General features: G+C 42.3%; 1 protein-coding gene across 3 annotated transcripts in view; it reads left to right on the top strand.

Annotated features, from left to right (window-relative positions):
* The first annotated feature begins 320 nt into the window (after window positions 1-320).
* The window catches only part of PRDM15 (PR/SET domain 15), a 50343-nt gene continuing 28531 nt past the window's right edge, over window positions 321-22132 (top strand). Inside the window, exons 1-5 of one of the 3 annotated variants that reach the window (XM_054049551.1) lie at window positions 321-374; window positions 10796-10841; window positions 14208-14301; window positions 17035-17188; window positions 19922-20174. In XM_054049551.1, coding sequence (XP_053905526.1) covers window positions 10805-10841; window positions 14208-14301; window positions 17035-17188; window positions 19922-20174 — 538 coding nt within the window. In that variant the 5' untranslated portion in view covers window positions 321-374; window positions 10796-10804. Of the gene's footprint in view, window positions 375-6980; window positions 7046-10795; window positions 10842-14207; window positions 14302-17034; window positions 17189-19921; window positions 20175-22132 lie in introns of those variants that run through there. The other 2 variants (XM_054049545.1, XM_054049562.1) reach the window with 2 other exon arrangements.

Below are 22132 nucleotides of genomic sequence, written 5' to 3'. Positions count from 1 at the left end.
CTCTGTTGAAATAAGGGAGAGTCCCTTAAACTGGGGCAGGCACACCCCCCCGACCTGTGCTACAGGCGAGCTTGCAAGGGTGGTGGCTGAGCTCTGGCAGGCAGCCTCCCTCGCCGGTGCGTACAGCGCCTTGCACAGGGGCCCGGACCCCGCCGGCTGCGGCAGCCTCGGGGCGCGACTGCAACAGCCCTAGTGTATAGCCCCGCCCCCACAGCCCGGCGCGGCGCGAGAGTAGGCGGCCCCCTCCGCGAACTACGACTCCCATGGTGCTTTGCTGGCGGGCGGCCGGGCCGGCTTCCGGTGGAGGGTGGTTTCCGGAGCGGATCGGAACCTGGAGTCCGGATTCGATCCGGGTCGGAACATTCCAAAAGCAGGTAACGCAAATCCCCGCATTCCAGCGCGGCGCGCGGCGTTGCCCGCCCCTGGCCGGCGACCCCTCCCCACCCCTACTGCCCCACCACCGCGCGCCGCGCGGCCCCCGCCCCCCTGGGGCTGCCCCTGGCGCGCGGGGCCCCAGGTCCGGCTGCGCCGGAGCCGCCTCCGCCTTCGCCTCCATCTCCATCTCCAGGCCGCCTGTTCTTTGTTACAGCGGCCGCGCCGCCGCCGCCGGGGGGGCCGGGCGGGTCCGAGGCAAAACCCGGCGGAGCCGCTCCCGGATCCCGACCCAGCCGCCCGCTCCCCCGGAGCCTTGGAGCTGCATCCCGGAGCCGGGAGCGGCCGGGTTCGGGGCCGCGCGGAGCCCGGCTGGGGCGGGGCTGGGGCTCGGCAGGTGCCGGGAGCCTGCAGGCCCCATGTCACGCTCTGATGGCTCGTGTGCAGCCCACCCCCATTTCCCCGGAGCGCGGGGTGTAAATGATCCGCCCTCTCCCCCCGCTGCACACCACCCCCCTGGGTTCCCAAGCCCTTCCCAGGGCTGCAGCCGCTGTGAGCTAAAAGCTACTAAGTCCGATTTTAACTATAGCCACCCCCTCGCCCCTCCTGGAGAGCCCGGCACAGGCTCGCTGCTGAGACCGGAGAGAGATGTTATCTGTTGTCGCAGGGGTGAAATCACCATAACTTAGGTGTTGATGAACAGACTCTTTGTGAGTCTTTCCAATCCATAAATGCGCAAACTGATTATTTAAACAGCATATTAAAATACAACGTGGAAACACTTTGCACGTCCACAGAGAGGCAGGATTTATTGTATATTTCCAGAGAGGGTTGTTATTACTTCTCTGTCTGGATACACAAGCCCTCTATGAGCTCTGTGCCGAGGTGAGATGCTTTGACTTCCGATTTTAAGGGGTTTGTTCTCCTGTCTTTGGGCTACACATTACCTAGACCTGAAAGGATTTAGCTGTGACAAAGCATTATTCTGCCACATAAAGTGAAACCTGTGCTAAAGACCCCCACCTCCAGTGAGGGAAACCACTGCTGTCAAAAGAAGCCACTTCAAAATCTCTCCAATTTTCTTCAATCTTTAAAGGCCACCTCTACCAGGCTGTGGGGCTTTTTCTGGTTGGTCCCTTATATATTTTTGAAGGATGACTCACTACTCTCTTGCACTTAATGTAAACAGGATCTTCGTTGGCAATGTTAACAGATTGCTTTGGGCCCAATCCTATCTTAAAGTTAAATTGGATCAGGCCCTTTGTAAGCAGGTTGGGAAGTGGTCTCATTTAGGAAATTATTATTAAGTATTATTTATATAATACAGGCATTACCATCGTGGTATTGATATATAAATTTCTTAGTCTTTTTACATTTAAAATAGCCAAGCTCTATTGGCCTCCAGGGGAAATGTACTTTTCAGGCAGTGGTGAGGATGAAAGTGGTATGGTCCTCTCCACCCTGTAACTGTCATGGTTAGTTCTGAATTGTCATTCTGGCCTGTGGAAATGGAAGACACTTGAAAGTTTTGCAGTAACCTTATTTTATTTCGTAACAGTTAGATTTTAGCCAAAAATGTAACATTTATCTGCTTATTGGGGTGCATCAAATGGTATAAATGAATGTATGTGATACCTAGGTTTATTGCTAAAGTATGTGCTTTAAAGGCGTGATGAAAAGTCAGGAAGACAGGACTAAGGGAGGGCAAGATAACCTTTCATGTTACTAGGAAGTACTTTGAGTTTTCTGATAGCAGTTAACAATGTAATGTTATGGTTTTTTATTTCAAGCCATTTAAATTATAAAACATATTGGTCCTATCATTTTGATTCTGCTTTGTAAGTGCTGGCCTATAACTTAACAAGGTGTGATGCTGTGGGTTGAATTATAAAGGAAAAATGCCCTTTTCCATGGTGCATTCAGTGCTGTTTCCTGTAAAACATTAATTCCTTGCTGATGCCTTTCATTAAATACACTTTGAAGTTTACTTTTTCTTAGTACACACAAGTGATTATCGTGCTCACAGAGGGGCTAAATAAAATATGCTGTTTTTAAAAGGTACAACACAAACTCAGAACTTTACATTTTGCTAATCTGCACTCTAAATGATTGGGGCATAAAAAATAAGACATCCTTTCCCCATCTCTCAGCAAAAAAATTAACAGTAGAATTGTATACTCAAGCCTTGTGTTACTAAACCTTTATTACTTGACAAAGTATACTGCAAGATATCTTTAGTATGGTAAGAAGTATTATAAGTAAACTACACCGTGAAATAAGTGAACGAAGTAAACTTCTGATGAATTTTTCTTGTTTTATGTGTGTATTTGCAACCTTCATTCAGTTGTAGTGTGTTCCAGTTATTTGGGCAAATTAGTGAAGTTCTACTGTAATGTAGAAAGGGAAACCTGTATCATACACTTTCATCCTCATTTGTTTTCATAATGACAGGTATCCTCATAAATTCAGACAGAATTAAAGGTTTGAGTCTATGCATCTTATGCTTGAGTTTTAAAAAATTATATTGTTTCCCTTTATATCTAGGTTACCAGTTCAGTTTGTGAAACCAAAATTGCGCATCTTGCCACTATGACCTACATTTTCCAACTCTGTGTTTTAAATATGTAACAATGTGCACTCACTCTGGTATGCTCAGATAAATGGAAATATTTTTATAAGAGCAATTTAAATATGTAGGTCCTGATCCTGCAACTGGCACCATATGCCTGTATAGACCCTCAGTGGGGCTGACTTCAATGAGGCTCCACATGGATTTTATAGTTCGTGCATATGGAAAAGCTTTCAGGATCGGAGCCTTAATACAATTGGAAAAAGGGAGTTTACCTGGTTATGTTCTCAGAGCTCTTGCTTACATACAACATTGCTCAGTTATAAAATCTGAAAATAGGCATCACCTACATTTACAATCTGCTGATGATTATTAAATTATTACAGTAATGCTGCAAACTTTTGAGGGGTGAGTAAAATTCTCCCATTTACTTGCAAAATCTTAACTGGTTTAACATATAACTATTTATAGGATGCTATCTATCACTTGGGTATAGTTATGTATTTTGGTAACTGAAGGGACAAACCAACAGATTCTCTTCACTAACTATTATATTAGAAGTATATCAGGCTGATGATAGCTTGCTGTTTGTGGGCTGACAGAACTCGTATGCTCCTTAGTGTAGATAATTTGCTAAAGAAACTTGGCTGTTCACACATGATTTCTTCAACCCTTGACCCCCAAAACAAGCGCAGGTCAGGAAGTCAAAAATCACCTATCAAGCTGATGTGAGTTTCTCGCCCTTTCTACGTAAAGGGTATACTGTCCTGCCCTTCCCGCATAGCTGAGAGTACACTCTGCACCTGTGATCTAATGGCCATTGTCCGCTTAGCTGAAACGATATTTGTAGAACTCCTCATGCATAGTGATGGGAACATTGCTGTTCATTTGCTTAGTCACCACTGAACTATTCCTATCAGTGTTGTTGGGCTTCGCAGAAGTTCATTATCATCTCTATAAGCAGATAACTATGTGCAGTGGAATGAGTAACTTAATAGATTTCTCCACTAGTACGAATTTTAGTATCTTAGGGAGGAAATGAACATGGTCTCAGGGTTAGAGCAGAAACTGGGAGTAACAACTACTGGGTTCTATCTTCAGCTGTGCCACACAGTGTGACTTTGTACAAGTTTTTCCACCTCTTCAGGCCTCATTTACCTATGTGTTAAAGGGGCATAGTAACACATTTCAAAAGGGTATTATGAAAACTTACTTCAGGTTTGCAAAGACCTTTGAGGTCCTTGCCTGAAAAGTTCTATGTGAATGCAAAGAATCATCAGCAATCCAGTTGTAGGGTTACGCTTCCTCCTTCGAATTTGGAAAAACCAAAGATGTAGAGACTAGACAGAAATCTGTATCAAGAGAGTGCATATAGTAATGTACAGTAGTCTTTGAGATCTCTCTCTGCACTTGAGGTGTTTCCTTTAGCAAATTTTATTAGCTCAGTCCCAGTGGATATATTTACACAGCAGTTTTGAGTCTACTTGATACAAAATTACGGCTTCTGGTTTTCAGGATTTTTTAATTTAATTTTTCAGGGCTTATTTTTAGCAAGTTTTGAGTTCCATGTAGATGTCCAAAATTGTTTTTTGGGGAGGGGCTTTCTCTTTGTACATATATGTAGTACTGTTTCAAAAACACTATGTTAAAGCGCACTAGGGAACTATTAGTGCACGCCAGCAGTCTGGACCAGTGGTGGACAACCTGCAGGCTGCCTGCTGCCCATCAGGGGAATCTGATTGCAGGCTGCGAGACATTTTGCTCACATTGACCGTTTGGAGGCACGGCCCCCTGCAACTCCCAGTGGCCGTGGTTCGCCGTTCCCAGCTACTGGGAGCTGTGGGGGGCTGTGCCTGCAGACGGTCAATGTCAGCAAAATGTCTCACGCCCCGCAATCAGATTATCGTGATGGGCCACAGGTAGCCCACCACTGCCTTAGATACAAGCTGGGGAGCAGGGACGTTGCCTGTATAAACAAACTGCACTTGGAAAGGGGTGATGTCAACATGAATTGAGTAACCATTTCTGATGTTTTTCTGGTGTTCATGGGATAAACAGCAATTTATTTAAGTGTTTCATTGGTGTTTGTTGGTAAAACCCTAAAATCATCAGCCTTATACATATTGCATTATCTGTTCTGTCAATATAATACAGTAGGTCATTGTGCTAAACTTGCTGAAAAGACCTCTGATGCATCAGAAATCACTGTGCTGTGTAGGAAACAAAAACACTTGTTTAGAAAGGTGGACATTAAGTTGATGTGAAACATTTACTGAGAATTAGTACCTTCTTATCAATTAATTAATGAAGTGTATTTGGGTGACCTCTTGTTTTCTATCCTCATCTCCTTAAAGGGTAGCATTATGATGTTACTGTGTTGTCCCCTTTCTCTGTTAAATCGCTCGCACTTTCCCAAAGCAAATAGCAGTTTTGGTTCTTCCACAACAGTACACATCCACATCCTCATTATTATCAAAAACATGTTTTGATTTAATCTGCTGTTTGTGAAAAATGCCATTCTGATAGTCCTGGAGCCAGAGTTGCTTGCACAACAAGTCTGACACAGGCAATGTGCCACACCAATGAGTCTCAGCCCAATTCTATAGGGATTACTTTAGGACCCATCCACATGACGTATGGAAACCATTGCAAGGGCACAGACTATGTATAACCTAGAATTCCACAAGTGTCACAGTCATAGCACTGAACACACTAGGGAGAAGCTGTATGGGCTCTTTTACACTAGAACAGTAGTTCTCAACCTGGTTACCATTGTGGGCTACATATGCAGCTCTCTGTGCATTATGTGGGCTGCATCCACACCATATATATACTATCTGTATGGCCCTGAGGATGTCACATGGGCTGCAGCTGTGTGCTGATTGGACCGTGGGTTGAGAACCACTGCACTGGAAGCACATTACATTAAAGCTTGAATGAGTGGCAATGGTTGGAAGTGGTGTCTGGTGGAATTCATAAGGAGACTGTGGATATCCAGACTATCGTCCCAGGGGGATGTTCGCTGGAGGACAGATCCAGGAGGAGTCCAAGTGACTGGACAATAGCTGCCCACCTTGTCCTCTTTCTTGCTATGGAACTTGCCCAGTGGAGTGTTAGCTCAGATCCACTTGGTAAGGAAACAATGTTGTGCCTAATTGATCGGAAATAGCTTCTTGATTTCAGAAGGAGGAAGAACGTGTTTAGTATCTCTGTGCAGAGCTGACCCTGTGTTTCAGTGATCATCAATACGGCTGAGAGCTGTAGGGGAAATATCAGATATTGCTTTCTGGTACATATATGTGATACTGGCAAGTCTGCAGCTTGGGCTGTTGTGCTAGGAGTGTGAATTGTAGGGAAATCTTAAAAATATCCCTGAGGCTCAATAGAAAATGTTGAGCATGAGTTGATCTCATTTACTTGGTAGGGCTGTTGATAAGAATGGCCATACTGGGTCAGACCAAAGGTCCATCCAGCCCAGTATCCTGTCTGCCGACAGTGGCCAATGCCAGGTGCCTCAAGAGGGAGTGAACTTAACAGATAATGATCGAGTGATCTCTCTCCTGCCATTCATCTCCACCCTCTGACAAACAGAGGCTAGGGACACCATTCCTTACCCATCCTGGCTAATAGCCATTACTGGACTTAACCTCCATGAATTTATCTTGTTCTGTTTTAAACCCTGTTATAGTCATAGCCTTCACAACCTCCTCAGGCAAGGAGTTCCACAGATTGACTGTGCTCTGTGTGAAGAAGAACTTCCTTTTATTTGTTTTAAACCTGCTGCCCATTAATTTCATTTGGTGGCCCCTAGTTCTTGTATTATGAGAACAAGTAAATAACTTTTCCTTATTCACTTTCTCCACACCACTCATGATTTTATATACTTCTATCATATCCCTCTTTAGTCTCCTCTTTTCCAAGCTGAAAAGTCCTAGCCTCTTTAATCTCTCCTCATATGGGGCCCATTCCAACCCCCTGATAATTTTAGTTGCCCTTCTCTGAACCTTTTCTAATGCCAGTATATCTTTTTTGAGATGAGGAGACCGCATCTGTACGCAATATTCGAGATGAGGGCGTACCATGGATTTATATAAGGGCAATAAGGTATATTCTCAGTCTTATTCTCTATCCCTTTTTTAATGATTCCTAACATCCTGTTCGCTTTTTTGACTGCCGCTGCACACTGCGTGGACGTGTTCAGAGAACTATCCACGATGACTCCAAGATCTCTTTCCTGATTAGTTGTAGCTAAATTAGCCCCCATCATATTGTATGTATAGTTGGGGTTATTTTTGCCAATGTGCATTACTTTACATTTATCCACATTAAATTTCATTTGCCATTTTGTTGCCCAGTCACTTAGTTTTGTGGTCACTATTTCCAAGCGGTCCTGTTATGGGTACCTCTTGGACCAGATCCTGCGCTCCACTCAGGACTAGATCGAGAATTGCCTCTCCCCTTGTGAGTTCCTGTACCAGCTGCTCCAAGAAGTAGTCATTTTAAAGTATCGAGAAATTTTGTCTCTGCATTCCGTCCTGAGGTGACATGTACCCAGTCAATATGGGGATAATTGAGATCTCCCACTATTATTGAGTTCTTTATTTTGGTAGCCTCTCTAATCTCCCCTAGCATTTCATAGTCACTATCACTGTCCTGGTCAGATGGTCAATAATAGATCCCTACTATTATATTCTTATTAGAGCACGGAATTACTATCCACAGAGATTCTATGGAACATGTGGATTCATTTAAGATTTTTACTTCATTTGATTCTACATTTTCTTTCACATATAGTGCCACTCCCCCCACCCCCACCCTGCACGACCTGTTCTGTCCTTCCGATATATTTTGTACCCTGGAATGATTGCGTCCCATTGATTGTCCTCACTCCATCAGATTTCTGTGATGCCTGTTATATCAATATCCTCCTTTAACATAAGGCACTGTAGTGCACCCATCTTTTTATTTAGACTTCTAGCATTTGTGTACAAGCACTTAAAAAACTTGTCACTGTTTATTTGTCTGCGCTGACGGAGCTTGCATGCTTATCCTATGCGCATTTTAGGAGCCATCACCCAGAATGACTATTGCTCCATTCAGAAGCAAGTGCTGGTGACTGTGAGATGGTTCTTGGATATTTCTGTTTGCTGGACAGGCAAAGTGCATGAAGCATGAATTTTTAAGAAATCTGGTTTGTACAAGAAGGGACAGCGTTTCCATTGTCAAGGGGGGTCTCTGCCTCTACAATGATCCTGGGTGACTGCTGTGCTAGATGTATCTTTGGTGAATGTTTCCTATGGCAGGATGAAGACCTTTCGAATCTCAGATCAGACTAGCTTTGCTGTTTATCACCATCTGCTGGGTGTGTCTTTAGTCTTTCTCCCTCCTCCCTCCATTTGCAGTTTTAATCTCTCATTCTTCTGCATTTATCCTCTCTCAAATGCATCCAGCCTCTTTCTCTCCTTCCTTAGTTCTTCTGCTGATCATTTTGCCTCCTCCTCTCCCACTATAGCTCTGGGAATAGTCTGTCCCTTGTTTGGGGGTTCTGCTTCTCTTTCTTATGCCTCTGGATATGTCACTACAGGACCAGAATGACCTCTCGGAGATGGGAGAGAAATGATCTTCCTGACCTTGTTTGTGCTTGCCCATTTTTTTGCTGTGAGCCCCAGATAATCACTAACAAAATATAGGGCCCAGTTATAACAACCGACCATTGACAGTTTAGGTTATTTAGACATCAGTGAGAAGCAATTATCAACATCAGTGAGAAGCAATTATCCAATGATTTTCATCCGTTAACACTCAAAGTGCTTTAGAAGTGAGGGTACGGGTTCTTAGCCTCATTCACTGGTGAGGGGAAACTTGTTTGCGTAGAGGTCAGGTGACTTGAGTAAGTACAATCACACAAGTCAGTGGCAGAGCTTGGACGAGATTGTGCATTTCCTAACTCCCAGTACTTAGATTGTAAGCTCTCTGAGGTAGGGACTGTCTTTTGTTCTGCGTTTGTACTGCGTCTACCACCGTGGGATCCTGATCCATGACTGGGGCTTCCAGTAATAATAATACTGCATCCACTCCATCAAAGCACGCTACCTCTCTGGACCAGATGTGCAAAGGCATACGTGATTTACAGCCACCAAAATTTAACCCGAGCTTGTGGTTGGTGCGTATCAAAGAAGTAACTCTCCTCTCTCAAATAGAGTTTTTCCTTTGTTGTTCTGTAATACCAAAAATAAATCAAATAAAATCAGCCTTCCACAGCTGGGGTTGCCGTTTTTAGAATCCCGGCTCCTTAGCTCTCTGACCCATGACCAAAAAACCCAGCATCATAACTTGAGCATTGGGATTCACATTGCAGCATTTCTCCATTCTGCTTGCTCTCTCCAATCTTCTTAGGGAACAGAGGACTGGCATTACGGATTCTTGTCATTTTCAGAATGTCGTCTTGTCTTGGCTCAGAAGAACGGTATTTGCAGGTGGAGGGAGGAATGATGTGACATGACTGTGCACCACACCAAAGCTGGCAGACCTCATTTCAGGCTTGTGAAGCAAAGGCATTGAGAAATGAGTCTTCTACTTCATGCTCAACTTGACACTTTATGGCTGAGAGTTGTGTGGGATCTGAGCTCATTGTGTGAGGTTATGTACCATGTGCTGTACTGTCTAGATCTGGGGTAGGCAACCTATGGCACGTGCGCCGAAGGCAGCGCGCGAGCTGATTTTCAGTGGCACTCACACTGCCTGGGTCTTGGACACCTGTCCAGGGGGCTCTGCATTTTAATTTAATTTTAAATGAAGCTTCTTAAACATTTTAAAAACTTTATTTACTTTACATACAACAATAGTTTAGTTATATATTATAGACTTATAGAAAGAGACCTTCTAAAAACATTAAAATGTATGACTGGCACGCGAAACCTTAAATTAGAGTGAATAAATGAAGACTCTGCACACCGCTTCTGAAAGGTTGCCGACCCCTGCCCTAGATGATAAATAATTAATGGAGATATCCCATCTCCTAGAACTGGAAGGGACCTTGAAAGGTCATCAAGTCCAGCCCCCTGCCTTCACTAGCAGGACCAAGTACTGATTTTGCCCCAGATCCCCAAGTGGCCCCCTCAAGGATTGAACTCACAACCCTAGGTTTAGCAGGCCAATGCTCAAACCACTGAGCTAGAGGGTATGAGTTCCTGAATAGTTGATGCACACTTAAAACATTTCTGTCCCCTTTTCTGTGAACCTTGCCTTAGCTGACACATTACTAACAGGTGCTGTTGTAATGTACAGTGGAATGCACTTAGAGTAAACTCAGAGAGAAGGTCAGTTTATAGTGAAATGGAATAAAAATCCCACATTGTTTAGTGGGTGTCTATTCATAGTGAGCCGTTATGTGGAAGGGAAAAAATACTTGATAATAAAAGAAAAAGTTGCATTGTGTTTATGTGCCTGCTTGTAAAGGTGTGATAGTGCATGAACTGCTGTGAACTGTTTGTTCATAAATGATTGTATAAGGATTAAGGATTGAAGTAATGTATTTTCGTTCTTTTCATTAAAAAAAACCCTGCATGAACAGAGTGGTTAGGAAAAGCATGATATTTATCATAGGACAGGTCTTGCAAGGCACCTGACATCACCCTTAATAGAGACATTAGTGGATCATTAACCACTTTAATTTGTGTTTTACATTCTATGAATGATATACTGTGCTAGGGTTCAATAATCTCTTTGCACACACATTGGGTCAGTTAATATTATCACTCAGTAGGTAACTCTTTCATTAGATCTGCACATTAGAACTGTGTCAGGAAGGAGCATTTACATTATGCTCAGTTTTCTCCTTTTGTATTTTGACAGGTTTCAGAAATGGCAGAAGATGGCAGCGATGAGACCATGTTTATTTGTAAGTACTAGAAGAATAATGATGGAGTCATAATGTGACGTGTATTTACAGAGCATTAATTTTAAAGCTCAGACCAACTTACTCTTATATTGTTTTCCCAAAGGGGATTATTGAAGGGAAATCTAAATAGTTTATGGCAGTGTGGAGGGAATCGCACTAAAGTTAAGAATACAAATTCTCAATTTTTTGTTGGGAAATGCAAGAAATGGCTAGATATGAATTAATAGCTCAGTTTATTAATTGCTAGCCTCCAAGAGACTAAGGGTATGTCTACATTGTAATTAGACACCTGTGACTGGCTCATGCCAGCTGTCTCAGGCTAAGGGCTCTTTAACTGCAGGACAGATGTTTGGGCTCAGGGTTGGACCCAGGCTCTAGGACCCTGCAAGATGGGAGGGTCCCAGAGCTGTGGCTCAGCTGGAGCGCGAATGTCTACACCGCAACTAAACAACCCCTTAGCCTGAGCCCCATGAGCCCGTCAGCTGGCACGGGCCAACCGTGGGTGTCTAACTGCAGTGTAGTCATATCCTAAAAGCCTAACGGTCATCCGTGGCTGAATAGTTTCCTTTAGGTTAGGTGACTGCTGCCACCTTGAGTGACACACTGGGGAAGGAACCGAGGAGCTCCAGAGTTAAAAGCTTGAACTGCTACAGCTGGGCTAAAGAGTCAAGACTCTCTAGTGGGGGCTGTGACAGTGTTGCATCCTCTGTGGATATGGCACAGAGGTGGAACTGGAACTGAAACACACACTCACCAGTGAGCTGCACTTACATAAGTGGACGAGACCTTGATCTATCTGGCGTGGGGAGATCAAGAGCAGATAGTGCTGCCTTGATGGTATGTGTCATAGTCCCTTCCCCTCGCAGTCCCTGTAGGTGCACTTCAGGGTTGGGGCTCCAAAGGTCAGGACGGGACTGACTGGGACATCTTCTCGCTTTTCAAAATTTGCTGGGGTTTCCCCCCCCCCCTCCAAACAGTAATGCTGATTCAGTTGATATAGTCTTATTTGGATTGTTCAACTCCAGAGGGAGCCTTCTTCCCCTGCCCCTCCTCAGAAGAGCTGTAGAAACTGGAGAGGACTAGGAAGCAGAGAAAAAGGCTCTGATCTCTATGGGTTTCAGGGGGCCAGTTATCTTGCCAGTTCCACAGATGGTGTATGTCAAACAACCCTCCTCCCCCAACCCCAGATGGGACAAGATGGATGAATTCATGAAGTTTCTTGCCTCCTATGTGAGATTTTTCCACAGAATTTAAGGGCCGCTTCTGTTTCAGAAAAGTGAATTTCTAGACCTGACATTGTGGGCTTCCATAGTTACTGACCGTCAATGAGTTTCATATCCAGTTACCTCAGTTTATAAGCCAGACAGCTTGTTTCTAAAATGCCAGCTCTTGCTGCTCAGTCTGGGGCCTGAAAATTGTGGCTGTCTCTTTCTGTTCCATGCAGCATCACCAGAAATAAGGGTTGACAGTCATGTTGGTAAACCTGAGGCCAAATATAACATGTGGTGCTCTTCAGCAATTATGATGACTTTGCAGTGCCAACAGCAGTGACACTTTTTCCTTTCTGCCAGCAAACTAAGCACGTGTGTCTGAAAAGATTCACGTAAAGTCCCGTACTTCGACTTCAGTGGGAGCAGGGAATTCTGCCTTTGAATTCAGTGGGAGCAGGATTGAGCTGTCATTAGGGAATAGGAATATGCAGTGGAGGGCATTGTAGTCTAGTGGTTAGAGCTGGGAATTGGAAGCAGACTTCATGTGTTCTGTTCATAACTCTCCCAGTGACTGTGCCAAAGTTTTACCCAGTTGCAAAATGGATGTAATACCCACCTCATATGTCACTAAGATTTAGTTGTTTGCAGAGTGCTCTGAGATCCTTGAATAAAAAGCACTATATAAATGCAAAATATATTAAGGTTTGTACTTTTAAAATATGTATTGATTAGAGTTATTCTTCTACCGTAAACTCAATTTTAAAAGGCATCTTCACTGCTAAAGCCCAACTGCATACACTCCCCTTAGAGAAATCTACGGTTTATCTCTTTGTGTCTGACTTTGTGTTTCTTCTGTGGTCGTAAGGCCTTAAGTATCACATATGGTGAGCACTCCGATTCAGGGGAGGGTCTGGTATGAGGCATCCTGTACAGATTCTGTAGACTTCAGAGACATATGTCAGAAAACGCTAGAGTTCCCCACTTCGATGATCTTTAATCCTCTAGCGGATGAACAAAAATGATATATGCTTCTTGTACTCCTAAATAGTGCTGGACAATAAGAAATGTGGAGAGCCCAGGCTGTACAGTGTGTGCTATCTTTGCACAAGTTTCAGGCACTCTTAATTCGAATGCTGAACATTGAGTGAAAGCTTCAGCTACAGCAAATCCTTTAAGGAAGTGCTATGTAAGTTTCACAGACAGGACCACTGCTGGTGAGAGGTTAGTTTCCCATTGTAAAAGCAAGGTGTTCTTTCTCACTAGCTACAGTCTGGAATTAAATTCTGTATCACATTAATTTACAAACATGTATGTAATAATATACTTGGGCAACCTTACTGAAGTCCTCAAGGTTCCCCATGTTTGACTTGAAGCAGAATTTGACAGCTGGGGAATATCCCCTCTGTGATGACTTCTTGTCCCTATCCAATCAACTGGCTTCACAGTAACATTTTGACAACTCTTTATGACAGAAATGTTTGTTTCAACTAGTCCTAAATTGACTCTTACTTTATCATTATCCAGGGCTAAAGGTTATTTCTTGGGATCCCGTTATCCCTGGATAACTTACAGTATTTTAAAATAAAAGTCAGATTAGGGGAACTGAAAGCTTGTATTATTTTGCCCTGTAATAAAGAATTGCCAGATTACATTGGAAAGGGACCAGAGGTCCAGAAGAGCTGTTGCCATAGTGCCAGCTTTCCCCCCCACCATACACATGCAAGGGAGGGTTGCATAGGTACAACTGTGGGCAGAGCTTGCTACCCAGAGTCTCTGAGAGCCCATCGGATTTTGACTGTGCATTTTAAACCCCTGGCTCCAGTGAACAGAATCGTGATTTTTTTAGCCGAGAGAGAGTAGCGCAGTGGTTGTTTTAAATCCTCCTGCCTTTAAACAAAATATTTACTAGAGTTTTGTTTAGCAAATATTCTCTTTAGGAAAATATTTACATTTTAAAGTGTCTTCTGGTAGTCCTAGGTATATGTTGAATGATACCTTTGATTCAATTGTGTATATCCTTTGGGGCGCAGTAAAATTTACTACTTTATTGTATGTCATTAGTTCAGTGTTCGAATTTTCTGTCTGGCTGCTGACTGAGAGAGCACTGCCCGAGGACAGCATTTACCTTGCAGCTCTATGTGCTGTTTACTTACAGGGTGCGAGGATTGTGGTCAGTACCATGATTCGGAGTGTCCTGAGCTGGGCCCAGTGGTGACAGTCAAAGACTCCTTTGTGTTGAGCAGGGCAAGGTAAGTAACTTTAGCATGACTATATGGCTTGCTTGTTTTTTAAAGAGAATTTCGTCTTTGTGAAAGGTGCCAGACTGACAGCTGAAAAATGAAGTCCTCTCTCGACAAAATAGATACAGCCTCAAGTAAACAAAGAATCGAAGCACATGCTTAAATGATTTGCTGAAACAAGGCGGAAGAGAGTCTGTTTATGCATTTCTTGGCAACTCTCAGAGATAGTACCAGTTGTGGTGGTGACTTGTTTCCTATATTGGTTGAAAATCTTTGACATTTATCCTGTTCCTCCTCCTTACATGTGCTGCACTACATTTTCAAATTTCAAAATGGTTCATGGGAATTTCCCAGTGGTGTTAATAAGAGTTACACAGCTTTGCACTGCCTCTGTAATTCCTCTACTGTGAGAAGCAAAACTTGGGGACTTTTCCATCTTTGTAAATCTTCTAAAGAGTGATCATCAATCCCAGTTTTGTCAGTAAATCTAGGTCTATAATACAATAGCAGAAATATTTATGCTCCCCAAAAGAAAATAAATTAAATATAGATTTAGGAATAGGATAAAACAAAATTGAGGAGTAAACTTTATATTGAAGCATTAAATGTTTCCAGTTGGAATTATATTCTGATGTAGAATGTTTGATTGTTTGCTTATAATGGCTGTTGACACATGGTAGGAACACAGGAAATCAGAGAAGGATACTAATCTCTAACGTATAGCATGGGGGCAATGCAGTGAATGTTTGATCAGTACCAAACTGACTCATTGAGAGCTAAACTGTCCATATCAACTTTCTTCTTCATAGCGCCTCTGGTGGATGAACACCCCCCTCATATCACCAGCAATGACAGTAATGCTTAGATAACCCAACTGATGTCGCTGTACAAATGTATTATAAGAAGAGATGATCCCTGTCCTGAAGAGCTTACAGTCTAAATAAACAAGATAGGCAACGGGTGGGAGAAATATTGCCATCCCTGGTTTACATTTGGGGAGCTGAGGCTGAGCGAGATTGACTTGCCTAAGGTCAAATGGGAAGTCTGCAGCAGAGCTGGGACTGGAACACAGATCTCTTAAGTACCAGTCCAGTGACTTAACCACAAGATCACCATTATAACAAATGTCCTTTCCTCTCTTATAACAACATGATCTCTTAGGATATTAAAACTGCTTTTAAAACTCTCCTTTGCTTTTCACGAAAAGTTTAATTGGTTTACTTTCTGTATTTCTCTCAGCCTTGAACACAGCCTCTGTATTTCTCTCAGTGAAAATAGACTGGTCAGATTCACCTTTGTTTACAGTTGATTTCTAGCCAATTTCATTCTCAGGTTCTCATGCACTAGAGCGGTGTTGAAAAGTTGCGTAGCTAACAATGCAGAGGGACGTTTGTCTTTTTATAAACTTGACTTAATTGGAATTTTAAAAATGTTTGGAAACCATTTCCCTTGAGCATAGGCTTTGTAACAACTTGCTTTTATAAAACTTATATTTGGGCCAAATTTGACTAGCCAGCATAACTTTTTGAAGGTTAAAGTTCTATAAATGCACGGGGTCAGATCACTCCTCCAGTAGGAAAACACATGGTGGGAATCTATGTGGGGGGAGAAACTTTGAATTACCCCATGTACCCCATCCCTCCCTTCTGAGGTGAGTTATTGAGAAGGAAGAGGGGCATGGATTTTGGAGGCTTTGCCCCATGCCAACCCCACACATCCGGAGAACTTGGGAGCATGGAGGGAAAGGAACTCGCTGGCTTTTCTTTCTTGTAACACAGCTGTTACTGAAGCTGAGTTGCCATTGCCTCAGTCCCCCTGCAGGTGAGAAGCGCCGCTCAGTGGGAGGCAATGACAGCACTAGCGGTATTATTTGCTGCCCGGATTTGCATGAGGAAATCTGAGCCCAAAGGAAGGGATGGTATTGTGGAGAGCAGCCCCTCCCTGGTCTGTTTTCCTTACCCTTCTACAAAGCCCTTTCAGCGCAGCTCTCACTGGGGGCATTCATGAGGGGCTGGAAGGGGGATAGTATAGAAAAATACAGTTCCTCCTCCCCATTTCTATGCCTAAAGTTTGGGCCACAATAAGTTAAATAGGAAAACAGATTTACTGGGTGTGGCTGCAACACTTGAATATAAAAGCATGCTTAGGCTTCTTATACCAACATATTTTTCTTCTGTTTGTTACACCAGTATTGAAGAACAATGGAGAATGGTTTACAGTCTTTTACATCAAGTTCCCATACAACTATTACCTAAACTACATGGTGGCTCTCGTCACAGGAAGTTATTTCAAATGTGTGTCACATTTGGACACGGTTCCCCTTAAAAACAGATTTGGAAAAATGGTGAGGCACCAATGACCAAGGCACCTATAATCTGAAGGAAAGCTACTGCTAACCTCTGGATTTAGAAAGGAGACAGGATTTGACATCAGAGATGGGAAAGATTCTGATTAAAGAGGAAAATATCTTGAAAGCAAGTGATCTTTGAAAAGGGCTCAGATTTGGACCAAAAAATAAATTATTTTAAAAATCAGCTTTTATAGAATTGAAGCTCAGTAGAAATGTTTCCATTGTTTTTGTTTTTTTAAATTCCAATGGAAACTAGTTTTATTCAGCATAACAACTTCCTGTCATTGCAGCATTGAGAAATGGGTGCTGATTTCTTTTGGACATTGCAAGAATTGTGTTCTGCACAGCTACTTTACATGGTATTTAGATTCTCTCATTTTTGTTTTCAATAGGTCATCCCTTCCTTCCAATCTGGAGATCAGACAACTAGAAGATGGGACTGAAGGAGTATTTGCAGTGACGCAGCTTGTCAAACGTACCCAATTTGGCCCATTTGAATCCAAGAGAGTTGCCAAATTGGAAAAGGAGTCAGCATTTCCACTGAAGGTACAGTATGGCACCAGCGAAATGATACTGACAGGAAGTTAGTTTTAAGGTCATCACCTACAGATGATGTAAAGAAGCTGATAAGTAGAGACGGGTTCAAGCCACAAAACTTGGAGTCAGTTATTGAACTGTCGGGTGCTCCAGGTATTTTTAATGAAGGGTTCGATTTGATCCCACTTCTCTAATAGGTAGTCACAAAAGCCAGTATGCTTTTGCCTTGACAAGAACATAAGATGTGGTGGTGCTGTTTACATAACATCCAGAAGAAAAGTTTGTTTCTTTCTCACTGGGATCTTCTCCCACTGGGAAGAACTCCTGGGATCTTCTCCCACTTTGCCACTAGCTTTCTGTGTGACCTTGTGGGGGGGAGGGATAGCTCAGTGGTTTGAGCATTGGCCTGCTAAACCCAGGGTTGTGAGTTCAATCCCTGAGGGGGCCATTTAGGGATCTAGGGCAAAAATCTGTCTGGGGATTAGTCCTGCTTTGAGCAGGGGGTTAGACTAGATGACCTCCTGAGGTCCCTTCCGACCCTGATATTCTATGTCATTTTTGTTTCATTCTCTCCCCTTGAAAAGTTCCAGTGAAAAACTACTTTGGGTGTTTCAATCCAGTCTTCCCTTCTCAGTAATATCTGATTCAGCAATAATGATCTAGAAACCAAATTCAAGGGTAATAAGTGTTCAGGATTTTTTCCCTTACCCTTAATAGGTAAACAAGTTAAATGACATTTCTGTTTTGAGGGAGGAATTGTGATCTAGAGGCTAAAGCAGCTTACTTCGAGTCAGAACTCCCTGGGATCTTCTCCCACTTTGCCACTAGCTTTCTGTTTGACCTTGTGCAAGTCTTTGTGCCTCAGTTTACACATCTGAAAGCATATGTGACGCGTACCTTGCAGGAGTGTTGAGGCTTGCTTTGTTTCTAAAGCGTTTTCAGACCCCTGGATGAAAAGCACCAGCAAGGCACTAAATACACACTTATTCATTATTAATAACAATAATGTGTTATAGGGCTGTCAATTAATCACAGTTAACTCATGCAATTAACTCAAAAAAATTAATCACGATTAATCGCAGTTTAGTCGCACTCTTAAACAATAGAATACCAATTGAAATTTATTAAGTATTTTGGATTTTTGTCTACATTTTTAAATGTATTGATTTCAATTACAACACAGTATACAAAGTTGACAGTGCTCGCTTTATATTATTATTTTTATTACAAATATTTGCATTGTAAAAATGATAAACAAAAGAAATATTATTTTTCAATTCACCTCATATGAGTACTATAATGCGTTCCCTTCATTGTGAAAGTGAAACTTACAAATGTAGATTTCTTTTATTACATAACTGAGCTCAAAAACAAAACAATGTAAAACTTTAGAGCCTACAAGTCCACTCAGTCCTGCTTGTTATTCAGCCATGCTCAGAGAACAAGTTTGTTTATATTTACAAGAGATAATGCTGCCTGCTTCTTATTTACAATGTCACCAGAAAGTGAGAACAGGCATTCACATGGCACTTTTGTAGCTGGCATTGCAAGGTATTTACGTGCCAGATATGCTGAACATTCGTATACCCCTTCGTGCTTCACCCACCATTCCAGAGGACATGCTTCTATGCTGATGATGCTCGTTAAAAAAATGTGTTAATTAAATTAGTGAACTCCTTGGGGGAGAATTGTCTGTCTTCTGCTGTTTTACCTGCATTCTGCCATATATTTCATGTTATAGCAGTCTCGGATGATGACCCAGCACATGTTGTTCATTTTAAGAGCACTTTCACTGCAGATTTGACAAAATGCAAAGAAGGTACCAATGTGAGATTTCTAAAGATAGTTACAGTACTCGACCCAGAGTTTAAGAATCTGAAGTGCCTTCCAAAATCTGAGAGGGTCAAGGTGTGGAGCATGCTTCCAAAAGTCTTAAAAGACCAACACTCTGATGCAGAAACTACAGAACTTGAACCCCCAAAAAAGAAAACCAACCTTATGCAGGTGGCATCTGACTCAGATGATGAAAATGAACATGCGTTGGTCCGCACTGCTTTGCATCGTTATCAAGCAGAACCTGTCATCAACATGGATGCATGTCCTCTGGAATGGTGGTTGAAGCATGAAGGGACATATGAATCTTTAGTGCATGTGGCACTGAATATCTTGCATCGCCAGCTACAGCAGTGCGATGCAAACACCTATTCTCACTTTCAAGTGCCATTGTAAACAAGAAGAGGGCAGCATTATCTCCTGCAAATATAAGCAAACTTGTTTGTCTGAGCAATTGGCTGAACAAGAAGTAGGACTGAGTGGACTTGTAGGCTCTGAAGTTTTACATTGTTTTGTTTTTTGAATGCAGTTACTTTTTGTGCATAATTCTACATTTGTAAGTTCAAATTTCATGATAAAGAGAGATTGCACTATAGTACTTGTATTAGGTGAATTGAAAAATATTATTTTTTTTTACAGTGCAAATATTTGTAATCAAAAATAAATATAAAGTGAGCACTGTACACTTTGTGTGTTGTAATTGAAATCAATATATTTGGAAATGTAGAAAACATCACATTTATTTAAATAAATGGTATTCTATTATTGTTTAACAGTGCGATTAATTGCAATTCATTTTTTAAATTGCGCAATTAATCACGATTATTTTTTTTAATTGCTTGACAGCCCTAATTTTATTATTTATTATGTTTGTATATATATGCATTTGTTTGTATGGGTGGCTCACAGGTTTTCCAGAAGGATGGGCCCCTGGTTTATTTTGATACCTCTAACGAAGATGACTGTAATTGGATGATGATGGTGAGAGCAGCCACTGAATATGAACACCAGAACCTGACTGCCTTCCAGCATGACAATGATATTTACTTCACCACCTCCCGGGACATCCCACCAGGAACTGAGCTGCGAGTGTGGTATGCAGCTTTTTACGCCAAAAAAATGGAAAAGCCAGTGCTGAAGCAGGTCACTAGTATTGCCAATGGTACGTTTTGGGGGCCTTTTTCTTCTTCCCTAAGGGCCCAGTCCAACTAGGTGCTGATCCTCCCCCTGAGCTCAGTGGCAGTTGAGGGTGCTCAGTACCTTGGAGGATCTGGCCCCGAATTTGTAAATTGTGTAAAAAATTGGACTCTCAGATGCATTTCTGCCCTACAAGAAAGAAGCCTAAGTTCTGCACCAAGAGGTATCTGAGTCTTTAAAAAAAGATGCATGTCCTAATTGGTTCTGCAGCGGTTTGAGACCCAAGACTGGAGGAATGGTCGTTAGCTGCAGAATCAGTAATTTCATCAAAACGTTTCTTCATGGAAGAGCTTTCCAGTCTCTTCCCAAAGAAATTCAAATGTCAGCACAGTGCAAACACATAAATAGATCACCCGAGAAGCAGTCGTCTTTTCTTTTAATTGCAACGAAGCTTTCTGTCCTTGCCATTGAGTGTTGTACAATTGGGAGCAATTACATACGCCTTCGCAAGTCTTGTGTAGAGCCCTGTGAAGCAAGGAGATGAGTTCAAACTGAGCTTTTGTTCCTCATGATTACTCGAGCTTCTGCAAAGGAAGGTAGACGTCTTTGGTAGAGTTCTTTAAATTAATGTTAAAGCTTCTATGCTTTGTGCTATGGTAATATAAATAATAATCATTTCCTCCTCAATTCTCTTCTACCTTTACATTTCTGCAGCCAAAAAAAAAAACTTCTAGTGTTATTGTTGCTGTTTAGTTGAGAATACTTTAATGTACAGTGTGGTTCCTGGGCTGAGAAAAATTTCCAGGATTATGAATGTAGCCATGATTGCTTAGTGATGTGCCAGCACCATCAGTGTGCTTGGTAACTTTGTGTTCTTGACAGTGCAGCAGGCAATCTGAAGTACCGTAAAGCTGATTGGTATTTAGGTCATTCTGGCAAAGTAGTTTTGGTCCCCCAAGATGTTTCTCAGTGGTGTAAATTGAAAGCCTACCTTTTGTTTGGTTGTTTTTTTTTCGGAGCAAAAGAGCACCAGGGTTGGTTAATCTTGTGAATGCGTTGCGAGATTAAATCAAATATCCTCTGTTCAAGTTTTCTGATTAGCTTAGATCAAGCTTCAAGTCTGTGCTAAATATTGGAATGAATATATACATTTGTAGGTTAATCCCTTCCAAATGACTTCAAAGCATTGGTGGCTTATATAGTGTTAGTGATCTTTGTTGTCGAATGAAAATACGGAGACCGTACATACCTCTGTAAGGTAGTATATCCATACACAGTGAAATCCATGTATTTGCATCCTGAGTACACACCTTCTGCTGTGCGATGCCGCTGTATCCCAGATTCTAAACTGGAAGCTATTCTGCAGAATTAAGGCATACGTAATGTTTTGCCTTGATTAGGCTCTCTCGCAGAGTAAGTTGTCGAAGACCTGCTGGGTGGCATAGCCTGCAGCACCCACATATGTCACACTGGCACCACAGCAAGGATACCAGTCAGATATTGGGAAAATAACAAAAAGGAACTATTTTTTCCTTCACCGCAGATATATGCTTAGTAGTGATGGAATGCGACAAGGAAGGGAACAAAATCTCTTCAAAGCCTCCCAGTGCAGTCTTGTCTCTTAAAAAAATCAAGAAGTCCAATGTGCCTGTAGCTGACTTTGCAGGTAAATAAAATATTTCATCCTCTGTTCCTGTCTGTGCTGTATGGAGCCAATAGTGACAGTTGAAGGGCAGATCTGGATGGAGCAAAGGAGCTGCTCAGTGCACAGTGTTTCTGCGGTGATGGAAACATCATGATTATGTGACGTACAGTAAATATGTAAGTGCTTAATCCATCTTTGATAGTTAATGGGGAGAGAATTTAAGTCTATGGATTTTCCCTTCCCGGGTGCTGTGCTTAAAAATCCACTGAAGATAAAAAAGGGAGTGAAGGGACATGGAAACTTTTTCAAGCAAATGTTTCTTATCCTAAATGCCACTT

The sequence above is a fragment of the Malaclemys terrapin genome, chromosome 1 (assembly GCF_027887155.1).
Source record: "Malaclemys terrapin pileata isolate rMalTer1 chromosome 1, rMalTer1.hap1, whole genome shotgun sequence".
Lineage (NCBI taxonomy): Eukaryota > Metazoa > Chordata > Testudines > Emydidae > Malaclemys > Malaclemys terrapin.
The sequence above is the reverse complement of the archived record's forward strand: the minus strand, read 5'-3'. Positions and strand labels throughout refer to the sequence as shown.